The sequence below is a fragment of the Embiotoca jacksoni genome, unplaced genomic scaffold (assembly GCF_022577435.1).
Source record: "Embiotoca jacksoni isolate LCO1_2020_lvr unplaced genomic scaffold, fEmbJac1.0.p SCAF_39, whole genome shotgun sequence".
Lineage (NCBI taxonomy): Eukaryota > Metazoa > Chordata > Actinopteri > Embiotocidae > Embiotoca > Embiotoca jacksoni.
In genome coordinates, this window is record NW_027185391.1 from 3,166,428 (window position 1) to 3,181,845 (window position 15,418).

Here is a 15,418-nt window from a genome sequence, read left to right on the forward strand (position 1 = left end):
GTCAGTCATGCAGCTGACAATTATACATGTGTTTGATGCCAGGTTCAGAGGAATTCAATCAACAAATCAATCCTACAAAATCTTGACAAATTTGAAATTACATTTCCGAAGCCACGGAAGAAAATGTTCTTTCAAAATCGTCTTTTTTTTTTTTTTTGCTGAGAGCAGAACGAGAAGTCCACAATTCAAAATGTAAGTTTGGTCTGAAATTCTCAGCTAAAACCAAAAAGAACTGCTTGTTTTATCTTCAACCCTGCTTCCAAAAAAAGTTGGGATGCTGTAAAAAAAAAAAAGAAAAAGAAAAAACAATGCAATGAGTTGAATCGTGGAAACCCGTATTTAATTCAAAGCAGACAACAAGAAGACAATAGACAACATAGCATATGTAGAAACTGAGAAATTTGACTGTGGTGGAAAATATATGCTCATGTTGAATTTGAACTTTTTTGAAATGTGCATATATTTTTCATAAAACAATAAAAAAAAAAAAAAAATTCCCAGTTTCAACATTTGCTATCAACATCTTTGGTCTATTTTCAATTAAATGTGTTTTTGTGATCTGCAGATCATCACGTTATGTTTTTATTTACATTTTATACAATGTCCCAACTTTTTGGGGGAAAAGGAGTTGTAGAACTCGATATGACGTGAACATAATATTCCAAAACTATGAACGTTACTGCAGCAATATCGGTCTTTAGCTCACCTTCTCGGAGTACATGGAGGGTGTGCTGAGGGGGTTGATGACCAGCGTGTTGGGTCCAGCGTAGGAGTGGATGAGGTTGCCTCCGTAGCGCTGCCTCAGGCAGTGCATCACGCTGGATTCATTCAGGTAGAGCAGCGAAGCCAGGTCCTCCGACCGGTCGTACGATGGAGGGTTGGCCTACACAACGAGGGACAGATTGGACAGCTGCAATGGTTGGTCCATTATTCCAATAGCAGAGTGAAAGAAAATTAATAACTAATTTATCGATGGATTAAAGCTGTCCTAAAAGTAAAAAGACACAATTTGGTGGTTTCATATTGTCGAATTTTTGTAAATAGAATATTTTGGACTGTTGGTCAAACATTTATGTTTTGCACAAGGAAGTCGTGTCATTTTTCATTGTTGTCATGTATTCTATAAACATTAATCGAGAAAATAATCTGCAAATCAATGATGAAAATAATCAAATTCATCAAAAATGTTTCACCTGAGCAGAAAAAAATAATTGAAGTTAATCTAAGGTCCAGTGGTACTGGACTTCAGTATTTATTTACTTTTATTCTTGATCTGTTTGAGAGGTCGACGCAAGACAACAAAAGTCGAAGTTCACGTGTCGGTGCTCCGGTATGAAATCAGCCTGCAGCCACACATGGAGTCAACTACACGAACAAGGGTTAACAATTCAAACTAAACGTTAATCAGCTGATAGTTAAAAGTGTTGTTCATTAATTCAGTCTGAAACTCTCAGAGGATAATCTGAGCTGTCCGTCAGAAACTCAGTTTCAGTTTCATATCAATCATTCAGTGATGAGGGGGCTGCAGGTGAACTACTGCACAATAAAAAACCCTGTCCTGTTTTACTGTTAGTTTATATAGAGTACATGTTGTGGATTTTTTTTCTTTAAACTACTACCTAATAAACACGGAGTTATATGTACCATATGATACATGACAGATATAGCAGGAAATATTTTGATTCTATTTTTGTTTTTCTGAACTTAAAGCTCCATGGGCTCAAAGTTACAGCAAAAATAAGTCATGAGTCATGAGTCCATCCTCTATGAAACGAGCTGTCACTTCCGCTGTTTTTCTGTTTTTTTTTACCGACCTCTATGTGGCTGAAAAGCCTCGCTTACTGTAAACGAGAACTTTTGTTGATGAAGCAGGTTTTGTGTGAAAAGACTGGCTTTGTGCCATCTCTTCTATTAAGTACCTTAATTGCAAAGAAATTTGGGAAAAAAAACAATGATCTATTTCAATTTCAATTATTCCTAATGCTCAGAAGTTATCATAATGAGCAGATGTCTCGTTGGGCGCTACCATTTATCTCCCACCAACCTTCTCTATGTCGTCTTCGTCCACATCCAGGACGGTCCCGTCACGCTCTAGTTTGATTTTGACCTTTCCCTCTGGCATGGAGCCAGCCTCCGTCTTCACCATGGTGGCTGGCCACAGAAAAGATTGACAGCTGTGAGCCTGGTGGAAATCCTCAAACTAACCTGTTCATCTTAAAGCTGAAATATGTAAAATGTTGATTTTTTTTTTTATTTATTATTATTTAAAACATTCAGAAATTAACTAAAATTACCCCCAATAAATGTGTAGAATTAGCAGTGTTGATTTCTGTCAAAGAACAATATGTACTGCGTTAGAGACATCTACTGAAGTTAGCATGCTAACAAGCTAGCCCCCAGCCCGTCCTGTTCTGTAATGAACCACAAGAGGCGACAGTGAGTCGCTGCAGCTGAAAAAACACGGCCGCTGCAGCGCGACATGTATCGCACGGCCAACTGCTGCATCCTAAAAAGCTCTAATCGGACAAACTGCAGCAACACGTGAAGAACACACGCAGAATGGAGAAATTTATATGATGAATAAGTTGTCGATTGTCCTCGTAATAACGCATTGAGGGTTGTGCAGGTGGGTGGGGATGTCTAATCTCTCCTCATCCACTGTGGCTGTAAAAGATAAACTGCTCTGGAAGCTCCCAGTACAAAAAATGGCTTTTTTTTTTCTCTGGCGATGCTGGAAATAGGAAAGAGGCTCGGAGGCGCATCCACCATGTTCATAGGGAAAATATTAGGAGGGATTATTTTTTGTGTTCTAACTTGTTCAGATGAATGAAACTCTAAAACACAACGATGGCTGAGACAGAAGAACAGACGATCCCATTGAACACATTGAAGAAATTAAGTTTGAAGCATAACTCGCATTTCTTTTGGACTGGTTCGTCCGTTAATGTCAGAAATGTACTGACCATCAGGCCGCTGCAGCTGGGAGGTTGTGGACTCAAGTTTTTGGCAACACTGTCCGTCTCTTTATCCAGTTTATGTGTGACTGTCTGATCTAAACTGAACCCGGTCCAAGGCTACAATATTTTCTCTTTCCTAGTAGACTTGTTAAATCTACTGACAGTTTGCCATCATTTAATACTCAGTTGAGACCAGCTGCAACAGCTAGAGTAGCTCCATCAGCTCTTAATCTACATTGAATGCGGTTCCCTTGAGAACCGCATTGAGAAAAAGGTGTGTGTGTGTGTGTGTGTGTGTGTGTGTGTGTGTGTGTGTGTGTGTGTGTGTGTGTGTGTGTGTGTGTGTGTGTGTGTTGGGGGGTAGGGGTTCTGACCTCTAGTACAATCAACAGGAAGTAATTGAGATGTTTTGGCTTTACTTTTGGGAAACTGTCATGACATCCATCTTTGTTGCAGTGTGTGGTCAATAAGTTCAGAGTTTTCTATTCCACACTGACATGAGATGGGTCAGGCGTCACAAGGATTGAGCGCTGCTTATATATATAACTGACTGGATATAAAAGTGTTCGTAGCTTCCGGGTCTGAAAAATGGTTCTGATGCAGAAGTGTCTTCAGCTGCAATACTACCGAATGCCACTAGAGGTCGGCTCCAAAAAGCCTCCGGCTCCATAGACTCCCATTCAACTTCTCTCATCAAATACAAAGTGAATAAAATGTGTCCATCAGTTATCGGTGTTGTTAGCTAAAGTCACTCCTTCTTATTAGTTTTCTGGAGGTCCATCTGAAAATAATCCCTCATTCATTAGAAAAGAAGATTCAAAAAGACCTGTTTTTGGGGGGGGCGTGTCTGTTTGATTGACAGGCCTGTGGTGCAGTCAGGTTACAGCTATCGGTGGGCGGGACATAGTATCGTTGTGCCTGTCTAGTTTTATACAATATTATCAATATAACCTGCCCTGTTGAAATTACAGTGCATGACAAACAATTAGACATAAAAGCATTCATATATCCATTTTGATTCCATCATTTTTGTCCAAAAACAGGGATTTACATTTTTCTACAGTGGAACAGTGGAGCAGGAGATGGTGCTGTATGTGCAAAAAGCCAAATAAATCTATCTCACCCAGGGAGAAGCCATCTTTATGGACCAGCCAGACTTTCTCCGATCCATACCAGGCCTGCTCGGCTGCAATCTGCTCCTCTGTTTTCACCTGGAAAGACGCAAGATAAATTACTCGACAGAAGGGACGAGGAAAGGATTACATTTAAGCCACGTCCATGGACAACTCATATTGCCACTGTCCGTTCTTCCTAAAACCATCAGCATATCTCCTGTTCCATACTAGTACATGCTGACGTGTTACTGAACAGGTACGAAAGGAAAAGATCGTGACCGTGCGGCTCGCTGAGCACTGCATGCTCTTCAGGGTGAAGCGTGGGACATACTTCAAACCAAACACACATGTCAATATAATAAGTCTCAGGAGTGTCCACATTTTTTATGGGAAATGTGAACAAGACACACTGCAATTTGCAAGCAGACCAGAACAACACTTGACAGTGCAGGGTGATGAAAGGACGAGCTGGTGGTTTAATAACTCTCAGACACAGTGCAGATAGGACGAGGTGGTGGTTTAATAACTCAGACAGTGCAGGGCGATGATAGGACGAGCTGGTGGTTTAATAGCTCTCAGACACAGTGCAGGGTGATGATAGGATGAGCTGGTGGTTTAATAACTCAGACAGTGCAGGGTGATGATAGGACGAGCTGGTGGTTTAATAGCTCTCAGACACAGTGCAGGGTGATGATAGGACGGGCTGGTGGTTTAATAACTCAGACAGTGCAGGGTGATGATAGGACGAGCTGGTGGTTTAATAGCTCTCAGACAGTGCAGGGTGATGATAGGATGGGCTGGTGGTTTAATAACTCAGACAGTGCAGGGTGATGATAGGATGGGCTGGTGGTTTAATAACTCAGACAGTGCAGGGCACACCTGGGATTGCTTAGCTGCAGCATGAGATGCCTGAAGAAGGGCAATAGAATCCTCTTCCACTGATCCCTGGTGATTTTGTCAGCATGAAGAGGTCAAAGGTCACAGTTATATATGAGCAACATGTGTTGCAAACGACACACATACAAATAGATTAGAAATTATTGAGAAACTGATGTTTAGTCTACAAGCATGAAAAAAAAAACTACGAACGGTCCTGTTATGGAAGATTTGCTTCAATATTACAATATGAGAGGTAACAATGTTGAGAGGTTAACGGCACACATGACACCAAAGCGTGTCAAAGTCACGGCCTTTCAAGCTAATGTCTACTATAAGAGAGTGAAGGATCAAAGTTACATAAACTAAAAGCCCTCATTTCAAACGAAAAGCCCTCATTTCAAGTTAAAAGCCCTCATTTCAAACTAAAAGCCCTCATTTCAAATTAAAAGGCCTCATTTTAAAGTCATCATTCCCATTAGCAAGGGAAGCACTGGGTATCAGCTTTGGCAATTTTTTGTATTATATTATAACTATTTTACACACAAACTGCATGAGCTGCAATAACTGAGCGGCGACTGGAGGCTTCTGCACGGCCACCTGACTATAGTCTGCATGTGAGGCATTCAAAGACCGTGGTGAAGTGTAGTGTTTACACAAAATGTCTGCATGTGATTCAGTTGGCAGACATCTGTAGATTGCAGCTTCAGAAACCAGCTTTACACTCACCCCCCTTAAAAACTGCATGAGTCTCCACCTGCATATCGCTCACACACACAGACACACACACACACACACACACACAACTCTCAACACTGTTTTGCCTTCCAATGTTATCAGCAATGCATCCGTTAGTCAGTTAAAAGCGGACAGACAGGTTAAACTTTAGATTCAATGTTCTTCACTCAAATGTTACATCTTGAAGCCGTGTTCAGACCAAAAACAAAGCCAATTTGCCGCCCGGCTCGTGAATACAGCTTCAGAGTTACAAGAAGGACTTTTTATTAGTCTATATTTTTACCTTGTTTAAACTTGGCTAAATTTATCCTAAAAAAAAATATTATCAAAAAATGCCAATGATACACATTAAGCTTAAAAGTGTATTTAAATAAAACAAATAGCTGTAATCACAGTAAGGCTAACAAACACGGTAAAAAATCTCATGGATCTGACAAATGGTTCTGGAATGAATTCAGGGTTTGATCAAGGTTCACATGAAAACTACACATCTTGGTCAATTTATGAGGGCCACGGACACAAATCGGGTTAAAGCTCAAAGCCTGTCATTTTCATACAGATGTTTGAAATTAAATAAGAAAAAGAGATAAAGTTAGAAGGATCCTGTGGTTTTACAATCTGGACACATAAAACCAATTCCTGCCAGGAGGCCCGGGGAGCCGGGTATACTGCTTTACCGGGCGGAGGTAAGCTGGGGGGGGGACAGCTGCCGGGATGGGAGCTCGGACAAAAGGGGACACACTGACCGCCGGCTCCAGCTTAGCACAAAGCAGACAATGAGCAGTGGGACAGAGGGACGGGATGAAAAAGGAGAAACAAAGGAGACAAGGTCAAACTTTGGATGAAGACGCTACAGGACATGAAAGCAACAGAAGAGGAGCAGTGACACCAACACAGAACAGAGTCAAGACACGGAACATGGACATAACTCCTGTGGAGGGACGGAGACATCAATGTTTTATGGAGATGCAGATCAAATAATCACAATATGCTTGTTGTTAAGAGTCACATGGGCACATGAATATTATTTTACTTGAAAGAAAATGAGCTATAAAGATGGAGAGCAGAGCCAGAAGGAAAAAAAACAAAACATAAATCATCAGCAGAGGATGAGTACCGAGCTGTCAACCAGGTTAACAGATGGGGAACCTGGAAATACATGCATTAGTTTAGACAATGTCTTATTTCAATGTGTCATATACAATATTCAATTAACATCTAAATATATGAAAATATAAACTCCATTAATCTAAAACATAAAACTGGGGAGACTGAGATTTAAATTCTGATAGAAGTTGCAGTTAACAGATAAAGTAAGAAGGTCCTAAATATGGCAGCAATGAAAGTAATGTGACCAAAGCCTGAGTAGAAGTGTCACAGAAAAATTATTAAATAATAAACAAATAAATAAATAAACAAAGTATGGTGAACATCAGCCATTGGGATGTGACTTGGTCTGATGTCATTGTGCTGTTAACAGCAACAACATCAACCTTCAACTTCTATTACACCAAACTTATTCAACCGCTCGTCCTCAAATTGTCTTTAACAATATTCTGCTGTCAAAAGGTATTTCTTTTAAAGGAAACTTGGATTTTCCGATTTTCTTTAAGTTTATAGGATCATTTAAAACTCCAAGTTGTAACGGTTAATCCTCATTATTCCCTTTCACGATTCCTTGTTTGTGTTCAGATTATCCCCATGAAATAAATGTGTTTGTTGACACAAACTGTGCTGCTAACTGGTAGTGTCGGGACGGTGGGGAAAAAAAAAACCACAAAGACAATCAAAGACAACAATAACATGCAGCACAGTGAGGTGATTTACAGGAGCGCCGAAGATCTTCATCAGGCGTCTCTGAGCCTCCTCGGTGGGACTGAGCGGCGCCACCTACAGGTTCAAAGCAGCAACACAGTGACTGGAAGCCCACTGATTAAGCAAAGCCCACGACTACACAAAAACAACCGCACCTAACAGACAGATACGTGACACACTCACACTCACACACTCACTGCAACAACATCACAGTTTGGATTGATGTTAGTAGTACTGTGAGATAAGCAGTAAACACTTCAAACTGCACGCATGCAAGCGCGCACACACACACACACACACACAGTCCACTATACCAACATAGGTTAACTATCAACAGTATGGCTTGATGAACTCATCATGTGCCTCTGATCCAGTCAGCATCACTCAACGCTGGAATATTAACGACAGCTGTCAGGTGTGTGGGCAGATGTTCAACAGAAAACCTCGGTTACAAGTCAACATCTTTATTTCTGAGATAGCTGAGATCCAGAAGAGACGACTGAAGATGGAGGAGCTCAAAGAGTGAAAGAGAGACAGCAGAAGGTGTGGAGGTGTTCACTGCTGTGAAGGAGTCTGCGGAGAGGATGAAGGTTTCATCACAGATCTGCAGCAGGAAAATGTCTGAGCTGATGAAGAGGAGCTCTGAGAGCGGAGCGGCTGTTTGAGGCTCCAGCAGTGGACGTGACTCTGGATCCTGAAGCAGCATCATCCCGTGTGATGACGGGAAACATGTGAAACCGTGGTAACGAGAGGAAGAAGCTTCGAGGCAAACCCAGAGAGGTTTTTCTAAAAGTGTCTTAAGGAGAGGAGAGTTTCTCTGCAGGTGGATTTTACTTTGAGGTTCAAGGTTAAAGAAAAAGATGAAGTGTCCAGAGAGTACGTCTGAGAAGAGGGAATGAATACGAAGCTCTCCGGTCTGAAGTTTGGGATGTTTGTGGATGATGTAGAGGCTCTGGGCTCTTTTCATGATGTCTCATCTACTCTTTCACTGGCTGCTTCATTCAGTGAGACATTTCCACCCATTCTTCAGTCCCTGTAATCATAAAAACTCTCTGATCATCACTCCTGTCAATCAAACTTGCCTGATCTGTTTTATGATGAAGCATCTCCTTCAATGAATGTACTCACTCTGCTACATGGAGTGATGGGATGTAATGTGTGATAGCGTTCACTATGAGCCTTTTCTCCTCCTTGGAAAGCCTTGAACTCCCAGCTTCAGGCTCAGCATCGGATACTCTGGTTTTTTTTTACTATTACTGACCAATAAATATGAATTTTCAAACACACAACACTCATGAATCCTGTAACGCTCTCTTTCACTACGGTGTTAGACGGTTGAACACATTTTCACGTCATACGTTGGAGTGAGTCTAGCAGTCACAGTGAGGTTCCAAACACAAGCGGTGAAAACACCCCCGCGCTCAGTTTTATTTTTTTTAAACATGCATCTGAAATGTTCATGCACGTCCCACGCCAACGTCCAAACTGTGGGCCGAACATGCCGAACGTGGACACTGTACCTCCGGTTGACTGACAGCAGGTTGGAGAAGGACAGGTCCTCCTGAAGGGCGAGACAGCGGGTCAGGACCGGCGTGAGGAGGGTGGGGGGGGTCAGGACCGGTGTGGGGAGGGCGGGGGGGGGTCAGGACCAGCGTGGAGGGGGCGGGGGGGGTCAGGGGTCACGGGACAGAGTTTCTGGGCTGGGACCAGACGTGACGGAGGAGAGAGGGATGGAGGCTTTTGGGCCGGCGGGCCGGTGGGAGGGGCTTTAGTGGTGTGTTTTGGGGCGGCGGACAGTCTGGGTGCAGGTATGAAGCCAGGAGGCGGAGACAGGGCGGAAGGTTTGGGAGCCGGGATGAAGCCCACGACCGGCGGCAGAGAGATGGGTCTGGAATGAGTTGGTTTGGAGGAAGTCGGAGCCGAGCCGACGGACGTGTTCGGCGTGTTTTCAGCCACTGCTGGAGATCGGACTCGATTTAACGGCGGACCAGAGCTGGTGGGTTTGTCGTCGCTGTCCTGCGTCTTCGGGGTTATTTTATCTTCTACCTGCTTCTCTTTTCTTTCCTCCGGCTCCACTTTTTTTTCACTCGTCTTCTCCAGCTCCACTTTCTGCGGCCTGTCGTCCCTGCGTATCCGCGGACGGAGCTCCCGCGTCCTGCCTCGGACCATGAGGTTCGTCAATCCTCTCGAGATGTCGTCTCTGTCTTCCGTTTTGATGACGTCGTGTTTAAAAGAGAATCCGGACATCATGTGAGCCTTGGACACCGCGGCCGGTGCTGCTTTGAGTGGTTTAGCGGGAAGCTTGGCTGCTTCTGGAGCCTCGTCAGGTTTCTGAGCCGGCACCGTGACCTCGTCCTCGTCCGGGGGTAAGACCTTCCTGACGACACGACGAACCACTTTGACGACCTTCTTCCTGGTGAGGCCCTGGTCGTCTGTAGGATCCGTCTCGTTGGTGCCGGTGCCCGGAGGCTCGACGTTACCGACGGCCCGACTGTCGACCGGGCTTTTGTCCAGTGTGCCATTTTGTTCTCGCGGGGGTTCCGGACTCCTAAACTGCGGCTCGGGGCTTCTGAAGCGCTCCGGCATCTTAATGGGTGTCCTGACCTTTGGTGGGGAGGGACTCTGGACCCGGCCTACTGACTCTGGAGGTGACGCTGTCGGAGGACTTTTTGCCCGGAATAACCCGCGACCGGGGTCTAAAGCTGGCACCGACCTGGCCCGACTGGACAGCCCATCACTCTCTGACTACCCACAGCAGAGGAAGGAGGGGAGATATCAGGTGATGAATGATAAATACAAAAAAAATATCAAAAGCGCCATACAACAACAGTCAAAATGTTGGCACGTTATGTTGAACTGTCAGCATTATGTCTTCAACCTCAACAGACACTCAAATTAAAGCTGGAGACCAGAACTTTTACATATAAATGAACAAAAACAACCTCATCCTCAAAGCGATTCAGCTCAAGGTTCCTTTATCAGAACTCACAGTATGCAGAGGTTTTAAATTTGGTATCAAATTTGAATGGGAATAATAAAAAATAAAAAAAATCATGTGGCTGTCCTCCACTTTTGACCAAATATATTTTAATGGAGGATGAAGTCATTAAAAACAGCTTCTCCACAGTTTTTACAGCTGCAACAGCAGCAAAGCAACAACCGGTGGCGTGAGCTTGTGCCAACTGGCCTTTTGTAATCTCTCTCATGGGCAGCAGGGGGAGACAAAAAGCTCCACACTGACGGTTTAATGCAACAATAAGACAAATCTGGTGATAAAATATTCAGTGTCAGTCAAGCTTATCCTAAAAAATTAGGTAATGGTGCTTGAAAATTTGAGGAATAAAATTGTTTTAGGGGCGTGGTAAATTTACATCTCAGATCCATTTGGTACATTTATGAGTTCAGTGAATACAGAACATCAATCAGAGTCGACAGGCACTCAGGAGACTCGAAGGAGAATGAACTGACAGGTCATCTATTCAAATTTAGTACTAAACGATGAGCTGATTATATCGTTAAGTAATTGTTCACATCCTGGATGATACGATCAGACAGACTGACATCGCTGGAGGCACAACGTGACACTTTCTCTTCAAAAAGCTCCGTTGTGCTGCTTTTCACGTATTTATTGAGATATTCTGATTTCCAGTGTTTACGGCAGCACCTACAATCTATTATTCCAGCAGCCAAAAAGGCATTAAAGTTATGCACTGCTTGGCGGACCTAAATGACATGAGGTGCACCGGTCCAACTCATGTAAAAAGTTAGTTCGGAGCCCTGAAGAGGAATTTACCTTTTGGGTTTTTTCTTATATTTTACAAATGACCCGATTAATTAACAAGTCGGAAAGAAATTGTCATCAGATTAATCAATAATGACAACAATCAGTCAAATTTAGGCATGAATGTGAGTCATACTAACTTTTAATAAACTGGTTAAAACTATGACATTACCTACAATACTGCAAAAAAATTTTGATTTTAAATCTTCCTCGACTCTAACAACCAGAAACTGGTACATCCAAGGAAAAACTATTTTTTTTTTTTTCTACTTACACTGTTGCTGCTGGGCTGGTTTTCATCCTTGATCTGAATGTGTTTGATATAAAAACAGGAAACCAGATAAAAACCTCGGTACTACATCAATTCCCATCACACACCGCAAACCATGCAAAGGTTGACACATCTTTGGCCATAAAATCTGTTTTTCAGTGCAATGAGGAGAGAAAGATTTTGTGCTGCTTTTTTCAAGAGTTCAAATCTGATGCACACACTGCAGTAAAATGTCCAACGAACGGTGGTACCAAGTCACAGCAGATACTGTAAACATGCTGCTCGGTGAAAAGCCGTTCAAATGTTTTATTGGAGCGTAAACTAAGAAGACACGCGTGTTAAATACAGCATGCGTGGTCAGAGTGCATCACCACACGTCCAAACCAAACTTCCCTTTCGCTCCCAGAAGGAAAATCGAGATGAAAATGCCATGTTGGCCGATCAGCTGTCATGAACTGTGATGGAGGAGAAGGGAGGATGGGTAGGCGGAGGGGGAGGAAGAGGAAGAGGAAGAATGGTGAGATTATACAGTTGAATAAAAAATGTAAAAACTTGAATGAATTAATGGCAAAGAAATTAGTAAAATCTACAAAAGGTCAAATCTGAGTGAGAGCCGAGGTATCGAGCGATTAGCGCTGCCGATATTTAGTGTTTTTAGGATTATCTGTATTTGTTTTTATTCAATGCGCTGCTTTGGCTCTGATGCAGTGTGTCTCTCAGTCTGCAGTCAACAGGTGTTGAGCAATGTCCCGCCCACGGCTTCACCTGATTGGTTACATCTATATACCTTCATAATAAGATGACAGCATTTGTTTATTTAAAGTCATTTGAATTAAGTTTTGTGTTAGAATTTGTTATTCAAAATTTTGACACAAAGATTTTGTATTTTTACTGCAACTGTATATCGGTTCCAAATATTGGTTTATTGGCCTCCTTGATTACCAATAATCAGTATCCGCCCTGAAAAAGCCATATCTGTTGATCCCTACAACAGACTACAGCGGCTTTAGAGAAATTATAATGCTAAAGTAGCTAAAAAAAAAAAAGCTAAATTAAAGGTTTCTCAAAAAAGAAAATCAAAGATCATCGTCCCGCTCTCGGCATCAAAATACAAGAAAAGATGTGACTCTTGATCCTGATATTTGTTTTTTAAAAAGGAAAGATGGTAATGCATTGGATTGGCAGAGCAAGAGATCATCATCACCCCTTAAAAATAATGTGGAGGATTATTTACAACATCTACTGTCACTGTCCATCATCTTCACCGAGCGGGTGCTGAATATGGATTTGATTAAATGCGACTCTGACAATCGTCGTGGTCTCAAAGTGCGTTACAATGGCTAGAGCACGCACGCACGCACGCACGCACGCACGCACGCACGCACGCACGCACGCACGCACGCACGCACGCACGCACGCACGCACGCACGCACGCACGCACGCACGCACGCACGCACGCACGCACGCACGCACGCACGCACGCACGCACGCACGCACGCACGCACGCACGCACGCACGCACGCACGCACGCACGCACGCACGCACGCACGCACGCACGCACGCACGCACGCACGCACGCAGCGCCGTCACTCCTTTTCCAGCTCATTTCCTTTCAGTTTCTTTTCAGTTAAAAACATTAATTTAACACATAATGTTGATTCGGCAAAGCAAGGCAACTTTATCCGTATTACACATTTCAGCAACACAGCAATAATTATTTGACAGACAGGAAACTGATGTAAATTTCTCAGCGCTGGAGATATTTCATCTACTTTCTTATGCTGCGTTCCACAGGTTGTACTCGTGTTCCAGATGTTGTACTCGTGTACTAACACTCGGTATTCTGAGTGCATCAGTGTGTTCACACTGTCAGTACAGAAACATGCAGTTACACTACAAGTACCAGGATGAAGCACTGAAAACGCTCCAAAAAAAAATAAGTGTGAAACTCTGGACACGTTCCTTCAGAACGTCTTCGACCGGTTGTCCGTGTCAAACTCTCAGCTTTATCAGCGGATACTTAATTAGCACACAAACACGCGTTTTTAGATTGTGGGCCAGATTACTGCCTTAGAGGAGGTCAACGAGGTCACATCTCGTTTTTTATTCTAAGATATTCAAAACCAGCTAAAAGCATTGAATGTAAGACCGAGATCGAGAACTGCCTCCTTTATCACATCATCTCACAAACAAATAGACTGTATGGAAGCAGAGTTATCTCATTTTAAAGGGAGTTCATTAACACAGACTGAATCAGCAGTTTTACACGTCAGCTCTTCATCGATCATCATCCCGTGATCACAGTGAACACGCTACATTGATTGAGGGTCAGGAGAAGTCTGCTCAGGTCCACTCAGTTCGGGTCTGGTCTCAGAACACCTACGATCTGGAGATTCTTGCTAATCTGTCATCTGCAAATCACAAAACTAACAAATATATTTATGTATGATCTGGTAATAACACTTCAGTGTGAATTAACATGTTATAAATGTGTATATTTATTTCACTGATTCCTTTAAAAAAAAAAAATAATATCTTCATAACTTTTTACCTGCAAAATTCAGGATCGTCATAATTGATGTGAAGAGCTATATTTTAGAGGCATCTGGAAAAACATTATTTCTTCATTCCATGTGAATTACGCAAAACACCGATGTGCAGATCAACAATACGTTTGGAATCATCGCTACCATGATGAAGATATTAATTCAGCCATTCATTTCTATCAGTACTTGGCAAACAATTAAAAATGATCATCACGATACAATTTAATCCAAGGTCAATATAGTAAAGTTGCATTATCACACAGCCTGTATATTATGTTACCAAACTACTGAAGTATCTCAATGAAAGGAACGATACGTGAATAATTGAAAACCCGAACGTTATCTAGCTCTTAGTCCCAAATACATTCGACTTCCCATCATGTCCACAAAACCAAAACACCTCATCAAAGCAACCAAACACTTCTACTTTAATTTCTCCCACTCATACTGACTCTGGAGAAACAGAAACGCTCTGAATGGCAAAAAGTAAACCTCCCCCCCTCAGCCAACTCCAGCCTAAATATAGTGCCGTCGGCGGCGGAGCCTTGAGGCCGCAGGCTTGTCATAGATTCCCCCCCCCCTCCCAAAAAAAAAAGAAAAAAGATATCACAAATAGTACTACCTGCAAAACAAAGTAATTCCACAACTGCCGTTATCGCAGGAGTCCCGAGAAAAAAAAAACACATCGCTTGGAAACAAAAAGCTGTCTGAGACGGAAGAGACGTGAGTGACCACCTCGAGGGCGAAGCGGCAGCTGAAGAGCGGGAGAGACCTGATAGGCAGGCTATTCCTGACGGAGGGACGGGGGGGGGCAGACAGGCGATGTGGGGACAGCTGTTGTGATATGGAAGGTGTAAAAATAGGACGCTCGGCTCCACCAACCGGCTGGAAAGTTTCCCCCCCCACCACCGGCCGTTAGCGTCCAATCAGGGGTCACACACACACACACACACACACACAGTTGCGGTCATCTCAGCTGCTTCGGTGTGTGTGCACACTGCTGTTATTTTGTAGGTCAGCAGTACTAAAATACCGAGCTGACCAACATCACGGAGCACTCGTAGTGATTCAGGGATTATTCTGATGCTTTTATGGAGCAGATGATAGAAATTTAGATGAAAAACAAAACTTTTTTTTTTTTTTTTTTTAAATCAAAAACAAAGTAAATTTTACAGTCAGTTTGATTTCATTGAAAGTCGATGGAAGAATGGAAATGCAGCTCATACAGGACTTTATGACTCCTGTTACACTCAACTTATAGATGTTGGTAGACAGTTACAGATAATAAGTCTGTACGGATCATTTAAATGTGCTGAGTC

At 42.8% G+C, this 15,418-nt stretch overlaps 2 protein-coding genes across 6 annotated transcripts in view; both read right to left on the reverse strand.

Annotated features, from left to right (window-relative positions):
- Nucleotides 1–15,418, reverse strand: part of myo18ab (myosin XVIIIA b) — a 113,981-nt gene that overhangs the window by 75,578 nt on the left and 22,985 nt on the right. For 2 of the 5 annotated variants that reach the window (XM_069166561.1, XM_069166558.1), the window contains exons 3-6: nucleotides 4,952–5,017; nucleotides 4,081–4,168; nucleotides 2,045–2,151; nucleotides 707–883 (exon numbers count right to left, since the gene is read on the reverse strand). In XM_069166561.1, the coding sequence (XP_069022662.1) occupies nucleotides 707–883; nucleotides 2,045–2,151; nucleotides 4,081–4,168; nucleotides 4,952–5,017 (438 nt within the window). Of the gene's footprint in view, nucleotides 1–706; nucleotides 884–2,044; nucleotides 2,152–4,080; nucleotides 4,169–4,951; nucleotides 5,018–7,513; nucleotides 7,564–9,021; nucleotides 9,104–15,418 lie in introns of those variants that run through there. The other 3 variants (XM_069166562.1, XM_069166560.1, XM_069166559.1) reach the window with 3 other exon arrangements.
- Nucleotides 9,113–14,847, reverse strand: LOC138208581 (uncharacterized). The gene is made up of 4 exons (XM_069166563.1): nucleotides 14,722–14,847; nucleotides 11,947–12,008; nucleotides 11,557–11,589; nucleotides 9,113–10,246 (listed from the first exon to the last, which is right to left on the reverse strand). The coding sequence occupies exons 2-4, from the start codon at nucleotides 11,983–11,985 to the stop codon at nucleotides 9,113–9,115; spliced, it is 1,206 nt and encodes a 401-aa protein (XP_069022664.1). The 5' UTR covers nucleotides 11,986–12,008; nucleotides 14,722–14,847.